Raw genomic sequence first — 21,241 nt, 5'->3', positions numbered from 1 at the left:
ATCAAACTGGATTCGCATAACACGATCCGAAGCTCAATTAAATCAGAAAAGTGGAGACCACGTCGGGAGCTTCTTTCTACAACTGTAGTGGGTCGTCATTATAGCTGTCCTTTCAAATAAACTCTAACCCACATTTCAATTTGGAATGGTGAAAATTGAATTTTCAGCCATGTTATTAATATCGACTCAACTGGTAATATTGATCGCCAACTGACAAGTGGTCGAATTCGAAACCAGTTGAGACTCCATGCCATAATGACAGCAATATTAAAAAATGATTGATCGACATTTCAACGGAACTGTTTTGCATTTTTCGATTCGGAAGAAAAATTATGTTTACCGGCCTGGACAGATGTTTGGACGGGCTGCTGCTTGAGGCTGATTAATTGATTTCGGCTCTGTAGAGGACTGCTCTTAGCCGCTCGATGGCTTTTTAATTTTGTGAATTAGTGACCCTGTTATATTCGCTACAGTCCATGAGATCATAATCACAATATTAAGAATATTAACAGTCCTGTATAGAAAAAACAAATTCATATCTTGGGAGTGAGATAGCAATAATTATTACTTGATCCATATCTTGGTCGTAATCGTACCTACTAATAACTCGTATATTATAAATTTATTGATCTATTGATAAGAACAAAATCAGATCTTGATGGAGACAAATCATGACTTATAAAGGTGCGTACAGATATACGCGCCGCGAACATGAGCAATTCACTTTTAATCAGCTAATTATATCTGTATTTTTACAGAAACGGTGAGATACAGATAAAAAAGGTTGGCATCAGCTGATTAAAAGTGAATATTGCTCATGTTCGCGGCGCGTAAATCTGTACGCACCTTAACATTCAGCTAAATACAAGTAAAACCGATCGATGAGGTAATATGAAGATGAATCATTAATCAGGTCATGGATTCCATGATCTATCAGTTCTGTTAAATAAAATGAATTTATTCCATTTTTTTAAAGTAAATAATGGATTGATTCCATTCTTTTTGAGATAGTGAAAATAGCTCCAAGGTAACATTATAGTATATTTCAATTAGAATATTGGAAAAAAATGAGTTATGTGAAAAAATTGTTTGGCACTGAATGCACAGCACATGGAGGAGCGTTGAATGGCTTAGTTTTGTTAGTTCTAAGATTGTAATAACAGTACAACCTTGTTTACTACTTATCCGATAGCTACTTTCACAGATATTTGAAAAGCCTTATAGCTTAGAAGAAGCGAAAATATACGAAGTATACAATCTTCCTCTAGCCCCAAGAAAATGTTGCTCAGCCTAGCCCACATAGCAACAATTTATTTAGACAGTTCCAGTTGATAATGCTGTTCTTCTTGTGCCAATTTTGCATCAACATCACACTCCACCGTAGATTGTACTCCTCATCATAAAGTTATCTCCCAGATTATTCCAAAACCTGCAGGATACTAGAATCCACTCTATAAAATTAACATGAACGAAAAGTAATAAATTGCAATGTCTTCTTTATTGGACAAAAATATAGTTCAGATCTCCTCTTATATGGAAATTGAACCAGCTTGGAGGCTACCCTCGATTCCAACCTAAAACTTAGTTTGCAAAGTAGACATTGTGATTACTGAATTTCATAGAGGTGAAAACTTGTAAACTAAACTTTTTCCTTTAATATAATACAGGCTTCAACTTTGCTGAGTTTTATTTCAACTTTGCTAATACTATTTTTATTTCGAAGTATACGAATTTTTAGAGTGAAATACTCATGGAAATCCTGGATGAACATATTCAAATATTGCAGGAGAATAGCTTCTGAAAATCTTCACTGAGAACAGTTTGCATCTTGTCATATAGTTACTATGACAAGACTCCATTAACTAACTTTCAGCAAGGAGATTTATGACATTCTTCTCATGTCTCCATGTGTTTCCACTTCTCACTTGGATACTTAAACTGTAGGTTTTTGATGTATAATATTATACTATTGTTGGTTTCTCTCTCATTTTTTTCTAATTGTAGATCAGATAAGATCAATGATAATGCTAAACAACAAAAACACATTTGTAATTGTACGTAACATAATACTGGTATTCGACTGAGTCATTGTCAATATTTTACAACCGTTCCATAATTGAATAAAAACACAAATATGTTGTCAAATTCTACACTGTTTTATTTAGTGCACCTAAATGACATAATAATTAGGCGTACTAAATAAAACAGTGTAGAATTTGACAACATATTTGGGTTTTTATTCAAATAATACTGGTATTACTTGTAATACCTACCTACCTAGTTTCTCATCGATTTATGGTTACTGGATTCCTGTGTCAGAAATAGTCAATGTAATTCAATGACATCATTTAATAAGAATTTGATGAAGTTCATATTGCGAATCAAGAAAGACCTTCATGAATATTCTTAAGACTTTTACCACTTTATCGAGTGACAAGTGCAAAACCCGACTCCAGTCCAAAATATCAACTGATTGAATTTGTTCACTAATAGATAAAATTTCAAATGATTCTCATAGGATAGAGATGGATAATTTGAATGTTTTATTGACCGAGCGAAGTGAGGTCCAAGATTCAAGTCGACGGTTTGGAATTTCTCTTAATGTTTAAATGTTTGAATGTTTATATGTTGAGCATAGATTAATAGATTTCAATGAAATTTGACAGGTATGTTCCTTTTTTAGTTGCGCGTCGACGTATATACAAGGTTTTTGGAAATTTTGCATTTCAAGGATAATATAAAAGGAAAAAGGAGCCTCCTTCATACGCCAATATTAGAGTAAAAATCAGACTATAGAATTATTCATCATAAATCAGCTGACAAGTAATTACACAGATGTGTGGAGAAGCCAGTCTATTGCTGTATTTCCATAAGGTCAATAGTCTCAATCAGGTACTTGTGGATGAGAATACTGCGTGAGGTCTACTGTTCACAGAACTACTAGTTACAATGAATCACTATTAGCCTTATTCTATTTCACAACTAGTTTCGGCCATTATCAAGTGTCAAAACATCAATAATTCTTCGTATTCGAACTTTCAATAGGCTTATTTATATATATATATATATATATATATATATATATATATATATATATATTATATATATATATATATATTTATTTAATCATTTAGAATTACACATCTTACAGAAAAGTACCACAGGCTCACGCCCAAAACTGTTCCAATTCAAAATACTTGAATTTATTTGACTTTTATTGATCTTTTTATAATTTTTTATTTTATTTTTGGTTATAGGTGGGTGAGATGCGGATGTGGTTGTTTGGGCCAAGTTCGCTTCTCTGGCTGCTGGCGCTGCAGCTGATAATTAGCGCGCCTGCGCGTGCGGGCCTCACCATCACACGCCATCTCAAGGGCGATCTCTTCTCGCCTCCAGGTGAACTATTTTAAACTCAATACTTTATCATAAAAATACATATTATTTGGTGAATCAAAATTCAGTGTATGAATTGTAAAAATGCAATAAGTGAATTTCAAAATTCAGTGAATAAGAAGAATCGACCTTCATACTAAACTAGTAGTTCTGCGAACAGTAGACCTCGCTCATGAATACAACTTTCAATCTAATGAGAAGGGCTAGTACAATAAGTACAGAATATTGTGAAGATTTAGCTATGTCATCTATTACGTCCTTCATTGAAAGTGTTAGAGACACTGTTTGAAGGGACACTGGACTTATTAAGGAGGTACCTTTATATCAAATACATATAAATTTTACCTTTTAAATGTAAAAGACTAAGAAATTGTCAAAAAACCACATATTTATTGATACTTAGAAAGACTGGTTTCGGTGATTACACCATTGTCAATCTCTGATAGACTCTGATAAAGACCAAAACCGGTCTTTCTAAGTATCAATAAATATGTGTTTTTTTGACAATTTCTTAGTCTTTTTTATTCAATATGAATAATTGCCACAATATCAACTTCTTAACTACACAAAAAGAAAAACAAAATTAGCCTTTATACCTTTACATACAATTTTTTTTGTAGTATTGGACTCCAATACAATAAAGATTTTTTTTTAAATAATTTATCCAATTTATTTTATAAATCAATTAATAATTATAATAAGATGATTCAATTTAATTATTCTATCTAATCATAATAATCTATTTTATAATGATTATATTATTAGAATAAGATAAAACAATTAGTATCATCTGCAAAAAAAATTGGTAGGAACGAGATTTGAACCTGGGTCCCACAGTGTGAGAAGCCATGGTCCAACCAACCAATTTGGTCACAATGTGCTCGTAACAATGGAAGCGAAAAAGTATGTACATGAATTGCTGTATCTTTAAAGACACATATTTCTGGATAGAGGTTAATTTACGGTTTTTACAAATTTCAAAAAAAAACCAGAGGTCTTATCAAAAATCGTTACACATACGTTTCTGCGTCTTGTTTCAAAGAACTTGCATACCAAATTTCATCCAAATCGGACAATAACTGCGACTGTAACTGCGGTACAAACAAACAGACAAAAGCCGATCGAGTCGAAACTAAGAACTCAGCTTCGCTTCGGTCAAATATATACAAATACTAAAGTGATCCAATATTGTGACGTTGTTACAAAATCATTTCAATTTATCAAGATGGATTCCCATGGATTATCTATAAACGTGTCCAGTACAGTGGAAATAGATATATATTATAAGTTCTGAAGGGGCTATTCCCCCACTCTACTCAGCCAAGCTGGTATGAATTAGAACACATAACAATTACAAAATGGTATGAATACTATTAGAATACATTAAAATGATATTTCCGCCTTACTGGACACGTTCACATATACTGATATGTGGGGGACCAGCTATATACTCTCTTTAGCCCAATTTTTCAAAACCCTAAAAATATGATGACCCATTTATTTATTTACTTATTTATTTATTCATTCATTGTCACATTACATCAATTTTTTTGAGTTTCACTCATACGACTGGTGACAAATGTCAGTATTACTATATCTAAATTATTATATAATTTATATAATACAGTATATTGTCAAGTAAAAATAATAAGAAAATTAATCTACTCCATACAAAAACTTATCTGAATACTATTTATGAGTTTGAAAATCGTTTCCCAGTTATTCGTAACTCACGTAAAGCTGTAGGTCCACTCATCTCTTAACATCGTCCGTTTCATTCATCATTACCTACGCACAAGCCTAGAGCTAATGTGGGCATGGTCCTCAGCAAAAATATTTCTTCCCTAGTTTTTTCTGTCATTTTATAATTACATCAAAATAAGAACACATTACACAAACAAATATAATAAATAGACTATTATAATAACGTATTTCATTTGGGCTACCTACTTGATTTGTTAAGATGCGTACAGACTTACGCGTCGCGAAATGAGCAATTCACTTTTAATCAGCTGATGCCAAGCTTTTTATAACTGTATCCTACCGTTTCTGTAAAAATACAGATATAATCAGCTGATTAAAAGTGAATTGCTCATGTTCGCGGCGCGAATGTCTGTACGCACCTTTATAGTTGTAAAATAATCCCACAGTAGTCTTTTTCAAAAGAAAAAACTATTCTATATTAAACTTCTGTTTATTGGAAATAATAGTTTATTTTAATAAAAAATTGGAAATTGATTGAACATTCAAAACTAGTTGTTATTGTATTTTATATAAAAACGTTTTTCAAAAAAGGTATTAAAAGATTATTCTTTAACTAACAAATTTATAATTTCATGAATTTGAATTTATGTGATTTTGTGGTGTTTTTGTGTAGAATGCGGAGAGGCAACTTGCGCAAGTGTGAGTGCCGGAACGGCGGGCGCCGGCCTAGGCCTGAGTGACGGGTGGGGCGACTCGACCAATGCAAGATGCACGTGTCAGTGTCGCGACGCTCTGCCCGTGTTTCGCGACGATCTGCGTGTCTGCGTCGATGACATACAAGGTCAGTTCATCATTATTTATTCACATCAATATTGTTCAAAATAATAATATTCATCATTATTAAAATTTGGAATAAGTTTGTTTTAAATTCTGATCACAGTTTTTCAAATTTGTCAATATTTGACATTTTCAAAAGTTTAGTAGAATTAATTTTGTTATTCAATCTGGTTTTCAATATTCATAAATTCTGAATTCAAAATTCTTCTTTGCCCATTATGAACGATTTTCTACGTAGGTTGAAGAAGGTTGAATATTCTTGATATTGTGTTATGTATCTTATGTACACTGTATTTTTTTTTTAATTTTACGAGCTTATACATTATACATTAATTTACGAGCTTATGCAGGCAGAATAAAGAATTTGAATTCGAAGTATGGTTTTAATGGAAGTTAATTTATTGATTGATCAAATGGAATAATTGTCAATATCAATATTGGATTGACCTGATTATATTCTTCTATGAATGCTGAGAGATCAGAGAGTTTAAAGGTTGAAGATTCAATTCAAAAAGTTCTTTATTCCACATAAAAAACAAAACAATATGATTCACAATCTGCTGTCAGTTCTACATACTCTTACAAGAACTCATACATAAGAATTATATTTTTGTACAATAAATAAATCAAATTAAATAGTCGAAATTAAATCAAATGCCTAAGAATATTAATAAAGGCAATTCTTCCCTTGCCGTTATGAAAAATGATCCCCAGACGGTAGTGTTCACGAGCATCTCAAGTCTACTATTCAAATATCTGAGCCAGCTGGTGACAGGACAATAACGCACGATGTCTGCTATCTCTTCATAGTGAATGATTTAATATAATCAACAGTTGCCAACAGTTTGCAATTGAATAATCACATTTTCTCGAATTTCGAGCTTATTTTCAATTTTAGGTGAAAATGTTACTGAATATTAATTGTAGACATTTTCATGCTCAATTTTCTACACTTGAAATATTTTGTTTAAATTGTATCTGAAGCCTGATAATTGAAAATCTAAAATCAAACTTCGCATAGATAAGGCGGAGCTCCTGAAATTTTTACAGATATCGGACTTGTGGAAGTTGATAGAGCTTATCAATGACTATTCTAGGTATAAATTTGATCGAAATCGTTGGAGCCGTTTTCGAGAAAATCGTGAAATACCCTGCTTTTGACAACATTTCTGCAGTTTTAGCCGCCATCTTGAATTGAATTTGATCGAAATTGTTCGTGTCGGATCCTTATTTTGTATGGACCATAACTTCCAAATTTCAAGTCATTCCGTTAATTGGGAGATGAGATATCGTGTACAGACACACATACACCCATAAACACACACACACACACACACAACACACACACACCACACACACACACACACACACACAACACACACACACCACACACACACACACACACACCACACACACCACACACACACACACACACACACCACACACACACACACACACACACCACACAACACACACCACACACACACACCACACACAACACACACACACACACACACACACACCACACACACACACACACACACCACACACACACACACACACACACACACACACACACACACACCACACACACACACCACACACACACACACAACACACACACACACACACACACACACACACACACACACCACACACACACACAAACACACCACACACACACCACACCACACACACACACACACACACACACACACACCACACACACACACACACCACACACACACACACCACACACCACACACCACACAACACACAACACACACACACACACACACACACACACACACACACACACACACACACACACACACACACACACACACATACAGACCAATATTCAAAAAACACTTTTTGGACTCAGGGGACCTTGGAACGTATAGGAATTTAGAAATTGGGGTTTCTCAAGCTTTTTCGGAAATCAATACTTTCCTTACCTATGGTAATAGGGCAAGGAAAGTAATAAAATGAATGATTGTATAAATTAATATGATTCTTTAATCTCACTTTTCCTTGAGCAAAGTACGCAAATACCTGACCAAACAACTTCAGAGTTCATGAACCATAAAATTTCCCCTCTGAATACCTGTTTCACCTTGAATAATATTGTAGTTAATCCTGTATCACCCGTCCTCCTCATAACATATGACAAAAATACTCCAGTTAGTAGGTTTACAAGTCTTATGATTTATATTTGCGATCGAAGTGTATCCTGTCCCCTTTTAATAGAAGGTTATGAGTAGAAGGAAACTATTACCGGTGGGAGTCAGACGAGACTATAACCGGTGGATTGGGACCCGTTAAGTGATTTTTCAGAGAGCCCGTCACGCCAGGACGCAGAGAGCATCTTCAGAGCATCACTGACCCAGCGACCTCTGATCTCAGCAGTTTCACCCATAACGACATGCGCAGAACACTGGTCATGACCACGGTCGTCTCCCAACCACCCCCACACCATTCACCTACCCGGTAGAAGGTCGCACAGCAAGTTCTTCAGCTTTGCCACCAGTATCAACTGTGAGATTGAGGAGATATTATAGATAATAGGAGGAGGATTTGGAGAACTTATGAGTTATAGGTGATTATAGAAGAATATAGGATCACTTCACTTAAGATAAAGAAAGGAAAAAGAAAAAAGATGTTGTCGAATTCCACTATAACATTTTTATTCACCAAAACTAGTTTTCGTTGCCTATGTTTCGTTTTCTTTTTCCTTTCTTTATCTTAATATGGAGAAGTTCCACAATATCTCTGATAAAAGTGTTAAATTCACTTCACTTATATGGGATACTTCATTAAAATTAATAAAAACAATATGAAACCTTGTAGTAACATTTATAACATTTAAAACATAGTAACATTTAGAATAAATGGTAATACAAGTTTTTATTAAGAATGTAGGAGGATGTAGGAGATAAGAGGAGATATTGATTGATTGATTGAGTACTTTATTTATGTAGATTACAATATATACTGGCTCATACACTTATATACGATAGCTCACAATACAGCAAAATTAAAGATGAAATTACATAATATAGACTAAGAAAATAATTATTGAACTGTATATGATATGAAAAAGCAATTTGTAATATAATAACACTATAGATAATTATATTGTTATGCATCTACATAAATTGGCGGAGCTTTGGACATATTAATGTCCATTCTTCGGAAAGAATATTAAAATATCCTCCCCACTAACTCTCTACCAAATATAGATATAGGAGGGAGAGAATGATAAGATGGAGAAGGAGGAGAAATTAAAAAGGGGGAGAAAGAGGTGGATAAGAAGGAAGAGAAGGAGAAGATGAAGAAAAAGGGAGAAGAAGGAGAAGAAGGAAAAGAAGGAGAAAAGGGAGGAGAAGGAGAAGATCAGAGTTCTTTATTTATGTATCTTACAATAATTACTGGGTATTACACAACTTAACATTAAATGAGGGTAATCAACGAATTTTACAAAGTATATAACAATCAATCAATGAGAATAAAGATTGAATGCAATTATTCATATAAATTACATAATACAATATTGTGATGTAACTTCATAAACGACGGTATTTCAACAAATAATTGTCGATTTTCTAAAAAAATATCCTTCTCATCAACTCACGACCGAGATGGAGGAATGGAGAAGGAGGAGAAGAAGAAGAAAAAGAAGAAGAAGAAGAAGAAGAAGAGGAGACAAAGGAGTAGAAGGAGAAGGAGGATAAGAAGAATAATAAGGAGGAGAAGACAGAATGGGAAGAAGGAGAAGAGAGAATGAGAAGGACTATCATTTCCCATAGGAAAAGAATAATATGGATTCCAGTAAAACAGGAGAGAAAAGAGGAAGAATGAGTAGAGGGAAAGTGGAAGGAATTAGAGAGGGATAACAGTGGCTAAAAAGAGAGAAATAGCAAGGTGAAGAAGGAAGACCAGAGAATGGAAAAAAGAAGAGAAAACGAACAGCGATGCAGAAGTTAAAAATGAAAAGATGAGAAAGAACAAGTGAGAGATAGACGAGAAGGATAACACAATAAGAGAAAACAAAAAGGAGGAGAAATAAGAGGAGAGGCACTTGCAGGTGGCGGAAGCAATGCTTTCTGAAAGAGTGAATAATAGGAAGAGAGAGAGAGACAGAGAGAGAGATAAATTAGGAAGAAAAGTAATTGAAATATAAAAATCAAGTTTGAGTAGTCGTGACAGAGAAATGATAATAAGATTGATTGGGAATGAGAGAATCGGAGGAAGAGGTGGAAAAAAAAGATTCATAAGAAGTAAGAGAAGAAAATTGAGTAATAAATGAAGAAGAAAGAAGATAAGATGTGGAAGATAAGTATGATAAGAGAAAGGAATTGGCGGAAGAGATTGAGGAGTTGATGAAGACGAAAAATAAGAGCAACAAGACTATTATCAAAAGAGCAAAGAAAGAGCAAGATTATTAAGAGTAGATTGTGGGAAGGAGGAAGAGAAAAACGCAAGATGAAGAAGAAAAAGATTTGGATGAGGCGGAAGAAGTAAAGTACATTAAGAAGAAATTGAAGAACTTTTCGACAATTGATTGCCTCTACCTTGGATAAATCCATGTAATTAATTTGAAATGATTTAACCCCTAATTAAAATTTCAAGAAGAAGCGACTGGAATCATCTGAAAGCTGAATTGAATACGAAACGATGTTCTATGCAAATCATCAACTATATAAGGATTGAAAAGATTTTTCAAAATTAATTTATTTAATATATGAAGTGATGTGAAAAGTAGGAACTCGTAGAATATCAAGGATGCTTCATGACTGGAGGCAGAGTTATGTTTGAATTATAGTAGGCCATAATTAGTCATATCATATTTATCTTATTCTACTTTCTTATTCAGTCTTCGTATTTTGATTTTAGAAAATTACTTCAGCAAGAAATATTCATTTATGAAAGTTAATCGGTATGATTTAAGGGATGAGAGGTATGTTGTACCATTTACTTAGAAAATTTAGCCCAAAACACCTTAATCAATATTGTACCAAAAACGTTCAATGATATATTGTGCTGAGTTTGCTGACATGTGCTTACTGAAAAGAAATTTAAAAATTTTGTAGAACAATTACACTTTAGATGTAATTCAATGACTAAAATGTATTGTATTGTAAGCCATTTCGTTCTACTTTATTGTGTGTAAGTTCAGGTTGACTATTCATTATAAAACTTTTGAGTTTTTTTAAAAGCTGAGCCTACAGTTAATTAGTTTATATCATGATAATATCAACTAAATCGAATTAAGTTAAGTGAATAAATAACCTGTAAAACTAACGTTCACTGAGATATACTTATATATGAATTCACATGTTTTTGTGTCATGTCTTTGACGTTCGCTTATTTATTCAATAAACGTTATTTCTATTCTATTCTATTCATATCAAAATCATCCCAGAAATAAGAAGCTCAGATAAAAGATCCAATAGATAGAAACTTGAACTTGAGGTTTTAATTGGCTGAAAAACATGTGAGTGACGCAAAGAAATCTACATAGAAAGAAACATTTTTGAAATGATCAAGTTATTAATATTTGGAAATCAATCAGTTCTGGAGTGGTACTCCTTACATAATTTTTCCTGTTCATTCCTGTTTCTATCAGTGCATGAGACCTAAGTAATAAAATGGGGAATAAGCGGTAAAATTAATAGGATCAATTAGAACATCGATCACATTTTAATATGTTATGATTAGAGGTTATGAAGCTTGCTCCAGAAAATCAAATTTTCAATAGTTTCAAGAACCATGTATGCTGGTTTGGCTGGGAAAAACGATTATGTATATACAATACTGAATCCATAAGCGATGCATTCTAGGTGTTGCCCATTTCTGAATTCAACTTACTGCACGGAGAACCTAATGCCTCTAGCTGATTCACATGATGAAGGATAGATTTCAGAGATGAGAAAAGGCAAGGAAAGATAGCACCTACAGAAACAAGTTGTGAACAATCTCATTTGAATAGACACAATATTTATCCGGCAGGATATTTCTCTGGCGTGAAATTGAAAAGTAGAAAACTTGTTATGAAAATCAGAGGAGCGTGTGAATTGTGTGTCCAAACGGCAAAATAACACTGACGAAGGTCGGGTCAGGTTCAAAAGGCGTTTATTTTTTTTCAAGCCGAATTATTACGTTAAAGCGTGAGTCACATTACGAATTTGGATACGATTTTTTATGATAATGTGCAGAGAGTGAATCTTCACAGTCGTCGAGATCGATTAATAAAACTGTGATACTAAGTTACTATATGGGATTTAAGATGAGTTTCTCCTGTTATGTTTTGTTAATGTGTGTCAAGATAATCAACATTTTAGGATTTTGAGTATCTTTCCATGGACTGAGCTTGAAAGCAAGATATAACAATAATTTTAATGAATGAAAAATAATTTCAATGAGTGTTTTCGATCACCTGGACGTTTATAATTACAATCATATCATTATACAAATGCCGAGTCAAATCCTATTGGAGTAAATAAAAAATAAAAATCTGGTATGGCGCACTCACACAACTTTCCTTGCCGTTATGAAAATTTATCACCTGACGCTAGTGTACTCGGGCATCTCAAGTCTACTATTAAAATATATAAGACAGCTGGTGAAAGGTCAATAACGCTGGAGACACACTAGGTCTGCTATCTCTTCGTAGTGAATAATTTAATAGAACCAACAGTTGCCAACAGTTTGCAATTTAATAATCACATTTTCTCGGATTTCAAGCTTATTTTCAATTCTAGGTGGAAATGTTACTGAACATTAATTGCAGAGATTTTCATGCTCAATCTTTTCCACTTGAAATTTTTTGTTTAAATTGTATATGAAGGCTGATAATTGAGAATCTAAAATCAAACTTTGCATAGATGGGGCAAACCTCCTGAAATTTTTACAGATATAGGACTTGTTGCAGTTGATAGAGCTTATCAATGACTATCTCAGGTATGAATTTGATCAAAATCGTCGAAGCCGTTTTCGAGAAAATCGCGAGAAACCCTGTTTTTGACAACATTTTCGCCATTTTAGCCGCCATCTTGGATTGCATTTTATCGAAATTGTTCGTGTCGGATCCTTATAGTGTAAGGACCTTACGTTCCAAATTTCAAGTCATTCCGTTAACTGGGAAATGATAATCGTGTACACAGACGCACATACATTCAAACACACACACACACACACACACACAATACCCAAAAACCACTTTTTCGGACTCAGGGGACCTTGAAACGTATAAAAATTTAGAAATTGGGGTACCTTAATTTTTTTCGGAAAGCAATACTTTTCTTACCTATGGTAATAGGGCAAGGAAAGTAAAATCTGAGTACTCTTTTGACTTATTATTTCACAACATGTTTCGGCTACTGATGCCATTTTCAAGTCAAAATAATACAAAAGGTTAATCAGATTTTCATTTTTTATTCATATTTAAAGTAGTCCTTGATGAAAAAGACAATAGAATGGCGAATCTTATTGGTAATATATATCTTTGGGAAGTTTCATGAAAATTACAAAAAAAGCAATTTTCGTACTCTCACTGAGTGAAATTCCTGATAAACTTCGAAAATAGGATGATATTTCCCAGTCTAATCTTTCCCCTCAACTATATTGAAATCCTTATAATCTAGTCAGAGTCAAATCAAGCTACAGACATTCAACTACTATTGAAATAGGCTAACATTCTTTAAGTGTCTTCGAAAAATATTAAACATAGAAGAAGAAAAAACCTGCACAGCTTGAATTAATTAATCTATTTTTAATTGAAGATTTGTTAGTTTTTTGAAGTGTAAATTGTTCTTATAATAAGTGATAGTAGCTTAACCTACAATTTAATATGGACTGTAGTAAAGATTTGAGAAAGGACAGTTTTGGATTTAAGCCTGTTGTGTTTCTCACATAAGAGTGTAATAATATTGTACATGACTGAATAAATAAATAAACTGGAAAAACATGTTGACCGAATGCTAGATACTGTACTAGAATTCCAAAAGCTGTCATGGAATATAGACCTTATTGGTAGAAGGGATATTAGCAAACTTCTAAAAAGATGGTGAGATAAGTATCCTTTGAAACCGGAACCGGCGTGTACGCCTAATTCTGGAACGAAGAAAAAGAAGGAAGAGGAAAATAAATTATTGTTATCAAAGACAAATATTTCTATGAACTTTTTCAAGTTGATAAGAATAATTCCTGGACCACTGAACAATTCTCCCTTGCAAGTAATTTCTCTTTATTTATGTGTACCGGAAGTGATTAACAAGCAGACCACATACATCAAAATTTTTATCAAAATGGAACTACATGCCATAGTCCAGATACTGCAGCCACTGTTTGTATCCAAGCCAAACGTGTCATTGTTTGCGCATCACCCTACTCGGCATTCCTAATAGATTATTTCAATCAAGAGCCCAGTTTATGCAAATAAATAATGATTAATGCAGCGTGTCCAGTCCTTTACAGGTTATGCCTCTAGACTAGAATGCCTTTTAAGAGGTAACAGCTCTGAGCGCCCTGTCTCTCCACTTGATAAGCAGTAGCGCGGATACAAACCATAATATGGCTGAGGCAGTAGTAAATTCATGCAAAGGCCGAATCAGTCCTCCATTCCCGTGTACTACTGTATATGCAAGAAGAATAGATACCGGTGTCAGAGAATTTAATCTTCTTCCCTAATAATTTATGTATGTCAGAAGTTGGAGAGGCCTCAGCTGGCAGAGTTCAGGTTTGGACTACCTTAGAGGGGAAGGATGGTTAGGTTAGGTGGTTTAGATAAGTAAATATATATTTATTAATCATATATGGGTCGACTGCAGAAGCGCCATGTATGTCACGGAAGTGGCCAGGTACATCTTGTAGCTACACTTTACTCGACCGCATGTCCAATAAACATCATAAATATTCATAAGACAATTACCCAACCTGATCTGGCCTCATCAGCGCTAAGTACCCATGGCCCATGCAGTTGTTTACATTCAGCATACTCGATTAACATCATTGTTAATTATAGTATAGCCTATTATAAGTAGTAAATCTCATTAGTTGATTGAATTGGAGTAGTACCTTTATCAGCAAAGTAGGTACTGTAGTTCACTTGAATAAAATTAATAGATTATAGGCTAATTTTCATTGGCTAAGAAACAAAACATATACATTTACAGAATATAATAACTACACTTACTATTGAGAAAAGTGAAAGAAAAAAAACAATTTTGACTTTCAGAACACATATTGTGATTGTGAACTTATTCTGTATAACTTCTGATAAAACTTTTTCGCCACACTGCACAGAAAGCAGCTGTTTTCCAGTCACTCAGTAGATCTGAAAGACATTGTTTGCAGACGACTCTCGTCTCACGTCAGAACAGGTTTCTTTCCGGCCTAGGCCGGAAAGAGTACCCTTTCCAGCCGCTAAAATGGAACTAAGAAAGGTGATCAAAAAACTTTTCATTATTTGTGTTCATTATTCAATAATTAAAACATTTATAATAATATCATCTTATTGTCATTTGAAAGAATAAAAAAGTATAAACTCAACCTCCCACATAATTGAACATCATCTTTTAGGTTATTTAGACAAATCAGAATAAAAAATAAGAATACTTGGACTAATTTCCTGATATTCAGATTACCTCAGATTTGCTAGAGCTATCACCTTCCACTTCTGCTTTCGGAAGTGCTTAGTAAACAATTAGTCTCATATATATATTGTTTATTTTTGTGTATGGCGAAAAATAGCGTTCGCACCTCGGCCTACGGCCTCGGACTTGAAAACCGATTTTGAGCCGGAAAAATCTCATTTTCTGCTCTAGGTGCGAAATATACTATTATTGCAAAATGAGATGCAATGAATGTGAGCTCATCTATAAGTACAAACAAAGGTAAATGTACAATGCGTATTATAGGATACAAATTACCAATGAAAATGTAGTCTATATAATCTGTTCCATAAGAGTTCATTAGAATATCAGACATTTAGAAGAGCTATTGAACATTGATAGATATTATGCTTTCGAGTAAGTATGTGAAAAGCTTGATGACTGCTGTTTTGAACAATTATTGGAAAATCAGACATTTTTCATATTAGATCAGTGTACAGTAAGTCAAAGAAAAGGTAAACCAAAATCAACCATTTCTTTACCTATGTCTATATTTATGAAATCAAAGTCTTTTGCACACCATCACTGTCATTGCCATGACGGCAAAGGCAGCGAGTGAATTTTCAAGCCGTGGTTGAAATGGTGGCCGTCATGCGAATCTCAATGATGTAAACAAGGCACAAATTATTCCACTTTGTCAAGAGTCACTCGTAAGTCTTACTGATATACAAGCTGGATCAAATATCCCTATAAAAAGATAATTTCCCTATCCATTGTTGACAATAAAAATTGAATTCCAATTTTGTTGCATTAAAAATAGAACATTCCTTGAAAAAAATACCTTATGGAAAGCATATCCATTGATTTTGAAGATATCGTAGTCAACAATCTGTAGAGGAATAATTTCAACTTGTAAATTTTAATTTTATCCTACTCAAAATAGAAAATCCTTTGGGGAAAAATCACCTCATAAGAAGCATCCATTGATTTTAAAGATATCACAGTCAACAACATGTAAAGAAATAGTTTCAACATGTAAATTTTATCCCATTCTTGGCAAACAGTCTGCGCCTGTTCTCTATATGCAATCGCAAATAACATGTAATAAATAAAATAAGACTTCTCTCAGCAAAGATAGCATCTGTATATGTATTCTAACTTGTAAGCTATTAGAAAAGTGAATGAATATTTGTTGCATTCCAACTAAGAGGATACCAGAGTTATTCATGTCTTCCCAATGAAATATAGCTGTATTAAAATAAGGACTGACCTATCCTTAGCTCTACTATCTCCCAATAAAGGATGTTCCTGTCAAGGAGCAGTTACAAACAGCTTCCAACCGAGCAGACAGCCACTCTATGAATTTGTCAACTCCTCAACTGATATCGTATCTTGTAAAAATTTATGTGACATCATTATACCATTTGACAATAATAAATTTTAATGGTTCATTCTAAAGAAATTGCAAGAAAGTCTCAATTTCACATAAATCTATGAATGTTCAAATAAATACATGAATAACTATTTTCTTATTCCCAACAAACTAAGTTTTCTTCATTTTATTTTATGGTGGTTATTAAAAAATATGAATTATCGTTCTATTATAATTCCATAATACCAGATATACATATATTCAATGTTGAGCTTTTATACCGTAGAGAAAATATATCATAAGAAGATATCCCATAGTATAGGTCGTTTATGTTTCAAATTTCAAGCGATTTTTTTTTGTTAACTCAAGCCGATCACTGTTGTCTACTGTCTATTTTTACTGTTTTGGCCGGTGAGAGTGTAAGAACGGCACAGTATCATGGTAGAGAGACTACCAGCGTCACATGACAAAGAACTACCATGAATAAGTTAACAGTGAAATTTGGAACATAGACGCCCTATACCTTGAGATATATTCTCATACTATCATCTATCCTCCATTGTGATATCAATTTATTACTCCAACATTGGACAAGTATTTCAATTAATTCAACATACAGTGAGGAGTCTGTACGATAAGAAAAGATTTTCTGGCGGAATTAGTTCTACGTAAATATAATAATTTTTTTAATATAATATGTTTATATCTAATGTCTAACAGTAAATGAGTCAGATCCAAAGAAGATCAATTGAGTAAAATCAATTATTATTTATTTATTTGCTTATTATAGAACAAAGAAGACTACAGGCATTAAGCCAAAACAGTCTTTAATACAATCAAAATATATCAAACTATATAAATCTATATTAACTATATAAAGTTATATCATCATTCTGTATTATGTTATATCAACTATACAAAGCTATACCATTCAAAAAGCCAGTCAATTCACCTTCTTACATCAGCAAACTCCATTCTCTGTGTGAATAGAACATGGTCAATCTCTGTATGACACCAAAAAACACAATAATTTTCAACCCTTGGTAATAGTTATCAGTAGTTGCGATCCCAACAGACCACCTCATGCCTTCCATGGAAATCAATCGCATCAGATCAAGCAAGTCAAGCAAATTTCCCTTCAACTATAAACCCTACACCGAATAGATGCGGAGGAAGCATAAACGCTGATTTCAATTACTAACATGCTTCAAATTCGCAGTAACACAATCAATTTATCCTCGCACCTAGTAATTTCATGCACTGACGAATTGGGAATTAGGGTCTCCCAATCATTGTTTCTGAGAACAGCAAAGGAATCTGGTGGCGGGACCGTTTCCGATTATAGCAAACAGCGTATGATGAGGTGCTTCCCTCAAATTAATAGTGAGCCTAGTTTGTTAGAATGTTCGTTTTCGGCTATTAACAAATCAACTTCTGGGAGCACCTAACGACGATCATCCACGTTGTAATTCGCCCATAAAACAACAAATCCCGTTTGGCGTTGATGTCGTGCAACGATAACAGTTCGAGCAGTTGCTATCATCATCCAGTCAGCAGTCAGCAGGTCAGTCAATCGTACGGAATGAAAGCACGCATAGCATATTTATTCGATTGCCCACCATGCAAGTTACAACTTGCCACTTGCGACGGGTGCCGCAGCCAATATCCATAACACAACCTCCGCTTCACTGCATCTTATCTCCTGTTAATGGTTCCGACAACGTTCGATAATTACCGATCTCTGCTTGGCTCCAGCTACACACCCCATTCAGTAGCCAACAGTTTAGCAATTGATACTCTTTTATAATCGCTTTCTTGACTTCGATTTCCCCTTTGACCCACAACGCACAGATCCGCTATATACTCATTAATTGATAGAAAAAACTGCATGCCACAATTTTCATTCACCGTTCGAAAACCTGATGTGTGCATGAGTGAAGGATATTTGGTTGGGAGAAGTTAATTGGAAAACAAACTGAAATAGAAACATTATGGATGCGGTTATCAATATATGTGATGTTATTTATAATGCATCATTTACATGCTTGTGAGACGTGATACACTGATAAACTTATCCATGTTTTTATACTAGATCATGATATTTCGTTGGGAGATGTTAAATAGAAAAGTAAACTAAAATAGAAACAGTATGGATGCGGTTATCAATATAAGTGATATTTATAATGCATCATTTACATGCTTGACACACTGATATACTTATCCATGTTTGTATCCTACATCACGCTTCAGTGTTGGTTTAATTTAGAATAATTGCATGACGTTAATATAAAATTTCATTTACGAGCTCATATACAATTTCCTTCGATAGTGTGATTATTTTCCATGTTTCATATTGCATTTAACTAGTAAAAATGATCAAATAACGAAGTCCAGAATAGTGGATTGAGACATCAGTTCTTAACTATACTGAAGCTGTGATCAAATTATTATCAAATTACTGCTGTGAATTATTATCAAATCGCGTTTGATTAGATCCAATTCATTAAGTTATAACAGTACCGGTAAGCATTAAGTTTAATGTAGAAAAAGTTGGAAATCATATTCATTTGAATGAGCAGACGAAAAACTTGATATTTTCTTTGACCAAATTCAATATAAAGAACAGAGTTATTGTATTCACGAAATAATCTCGAAATCGAATTCCATATTTTGTATGCAACCAAATTAAAGTGGAGGCCAAATCGCAGCTTAACGTTTGTTCATATATCACTAGCCGTCAGGCTAGCTTCGCTCGCCATATCCGTCTAGCCTGGACCCCCGACTGGATCGTCCAAAAATGATACCAGCGGGCTCGCTTCGCTCGCCTGCATTTTTCATTTGAGCATACTTCATTCCATCAGAAAGTCAAAGTACTGAGAAAACGCAGAAAAGCTGAGAAAAACGTTGGAAAAACGCTAATTTTGGGCGTATCTTTAGCGTTATAGCAAATTCCTTCCAACACAACATTTTTACACCCTAGCTGAGCTTCTGTACCTACTAAATTTGAACAATTTCTGTTCATTTTTTCTCGATAAATCTGAGAAAAAGCAAAAAAACGCTAACTTTGGGCGTATCTTTGGCGTTATTTCAAATTCCTTCTAACACAACATTATTACACCCTAGCTTAGCTGCTGTACTAAATTTGAACAATTTCTATTCATTTGTTCTCGATAAATCTGGGGAAAAGCAAAAAATCGCTGGAAAAACGCAGATTTTGGGAGTATCTTTGGAAATTTTCCCAAATCCGTTCTTAGTGCGCCTTTTTGAATGGCCAACTGAACATACCTATCAAATTTGAACGTTTTTGGTCCGGTAGATTTCTAGTTCTGCGAGTGAGTGAGTCAGTCAGTCTGTCAGTCAGTGAGGGCCATTTCGCTTTTTTATAATAATATAGAATATAGATTTTAATGGTTGAAATTTGGTTGGATGGAAGTAGTAAAATAAATATCATGATTCATTAGTGCACATTCTATTATTACTCGATAAAGATTTTATTTCCAAGGTGGAAGAGCAAATTACTTGTTAATCCCAACTCCCTACTGCTATGCAATTGCACTGCAAACTTGTGATAGCAATTGCTAGTTCGATTCCTTGGCCGTTTAATTGCCATTTAATTGGATACTCCATGTAATTAACATCATAAATTAGAAGCATATTAATATTAAAGGGCGCAATGTATTATTAACGCAGGCGCTATGTGTTTGGATGATGATCTTACTCCATTTAACTGATCATAAACTTGATCTCTGCAACTAATTGCTTCTGAAGAAGGAGAAAAATGTTAAATTCGCACTTGGCTACATGGTTGCAATTTTCAGTTTACCTGCTCGACCAAACTGAGAACTCAATTTACATATCAAATCATATCTTGCTTGCGCAAAACATCAATTTCTCATCCGATGTGAGAGTAAGTTCTTAGGGTAAACATACGGTGTGGATGATTGATTGCTGTACATGAGTGTCTTCTGCGGTTTAGTTGACCATCAGCTTGTCCCCAGCATCATCATTTATTGCCGTGATAAACCGCTGTTATAACGTGCACGTGCATGGATGAATTAATTCAAAAGAAATTACTGCCAGACCCAAGTCATGTAATAGATTTGCGTGCTAGCCGAGATACGACCAACAGCACACACGAAAGTCAGACAACATGCTAGATTTATCGATAGTAATTAGTCGACCGGGAATCAATTTGTCTTAAGTGGCACACCCACCTATACATACCCATTACATACCCGCTAATTTTTCAGAAAAGTTTTTCCCAATCGACTTGAACAGTTATGATTTTTATGAAGTGTTTTATTATCTTGATTTTCCGCAT

The 21,241-nt window shown here is 34.0% G+C and overlaps 1 protein-coding gene across 1 annotated transcript in view; it reads left to right on the top strand.

Moving 5' to 3' along the window:
- Nucleotides 1-3,260: 3,260 nt before the first annotated feature.
- LOC120350008 overlaps nt 3,261-21,241 on the top strand; it is an 89,986-nt gene continuing 72,005 nt past the window's right edge. Inside the window, exons 1-2 of the mRNA XM_039421940.1 lie at nt 3,261-3,396; nt 5,771-5,938. Coding sequence (XP_039277874.1) covers nt 3,267-3,396; nt 5,771-5,938 — 298 coding nt within the window. The 5' untranslated portion in view covers nt 3,261-3,266. The remainder of the gene's footprint in view (nt 3,397-5,770; nt 5,939-21,241) is intronic.

Source organism: Nilaparvata lugens, chromosome 2 (assembly GCF_014356525.2).
Source record: "Nilaparvata lugens isolate BPH chromosome 2, ASM1435652v1, whole genome shotgun sequence".
NCBI lineage: Eukaryota > Metazoa > Arthropoda > Insecta > Hemiptera > Delphacidae > Nilaparvata > Nilaparvata lugens.
Note: the sequence above shows the minus strand (reverse complement) of the source record. Positions and strands in the feature narration are given on the sequence as shown.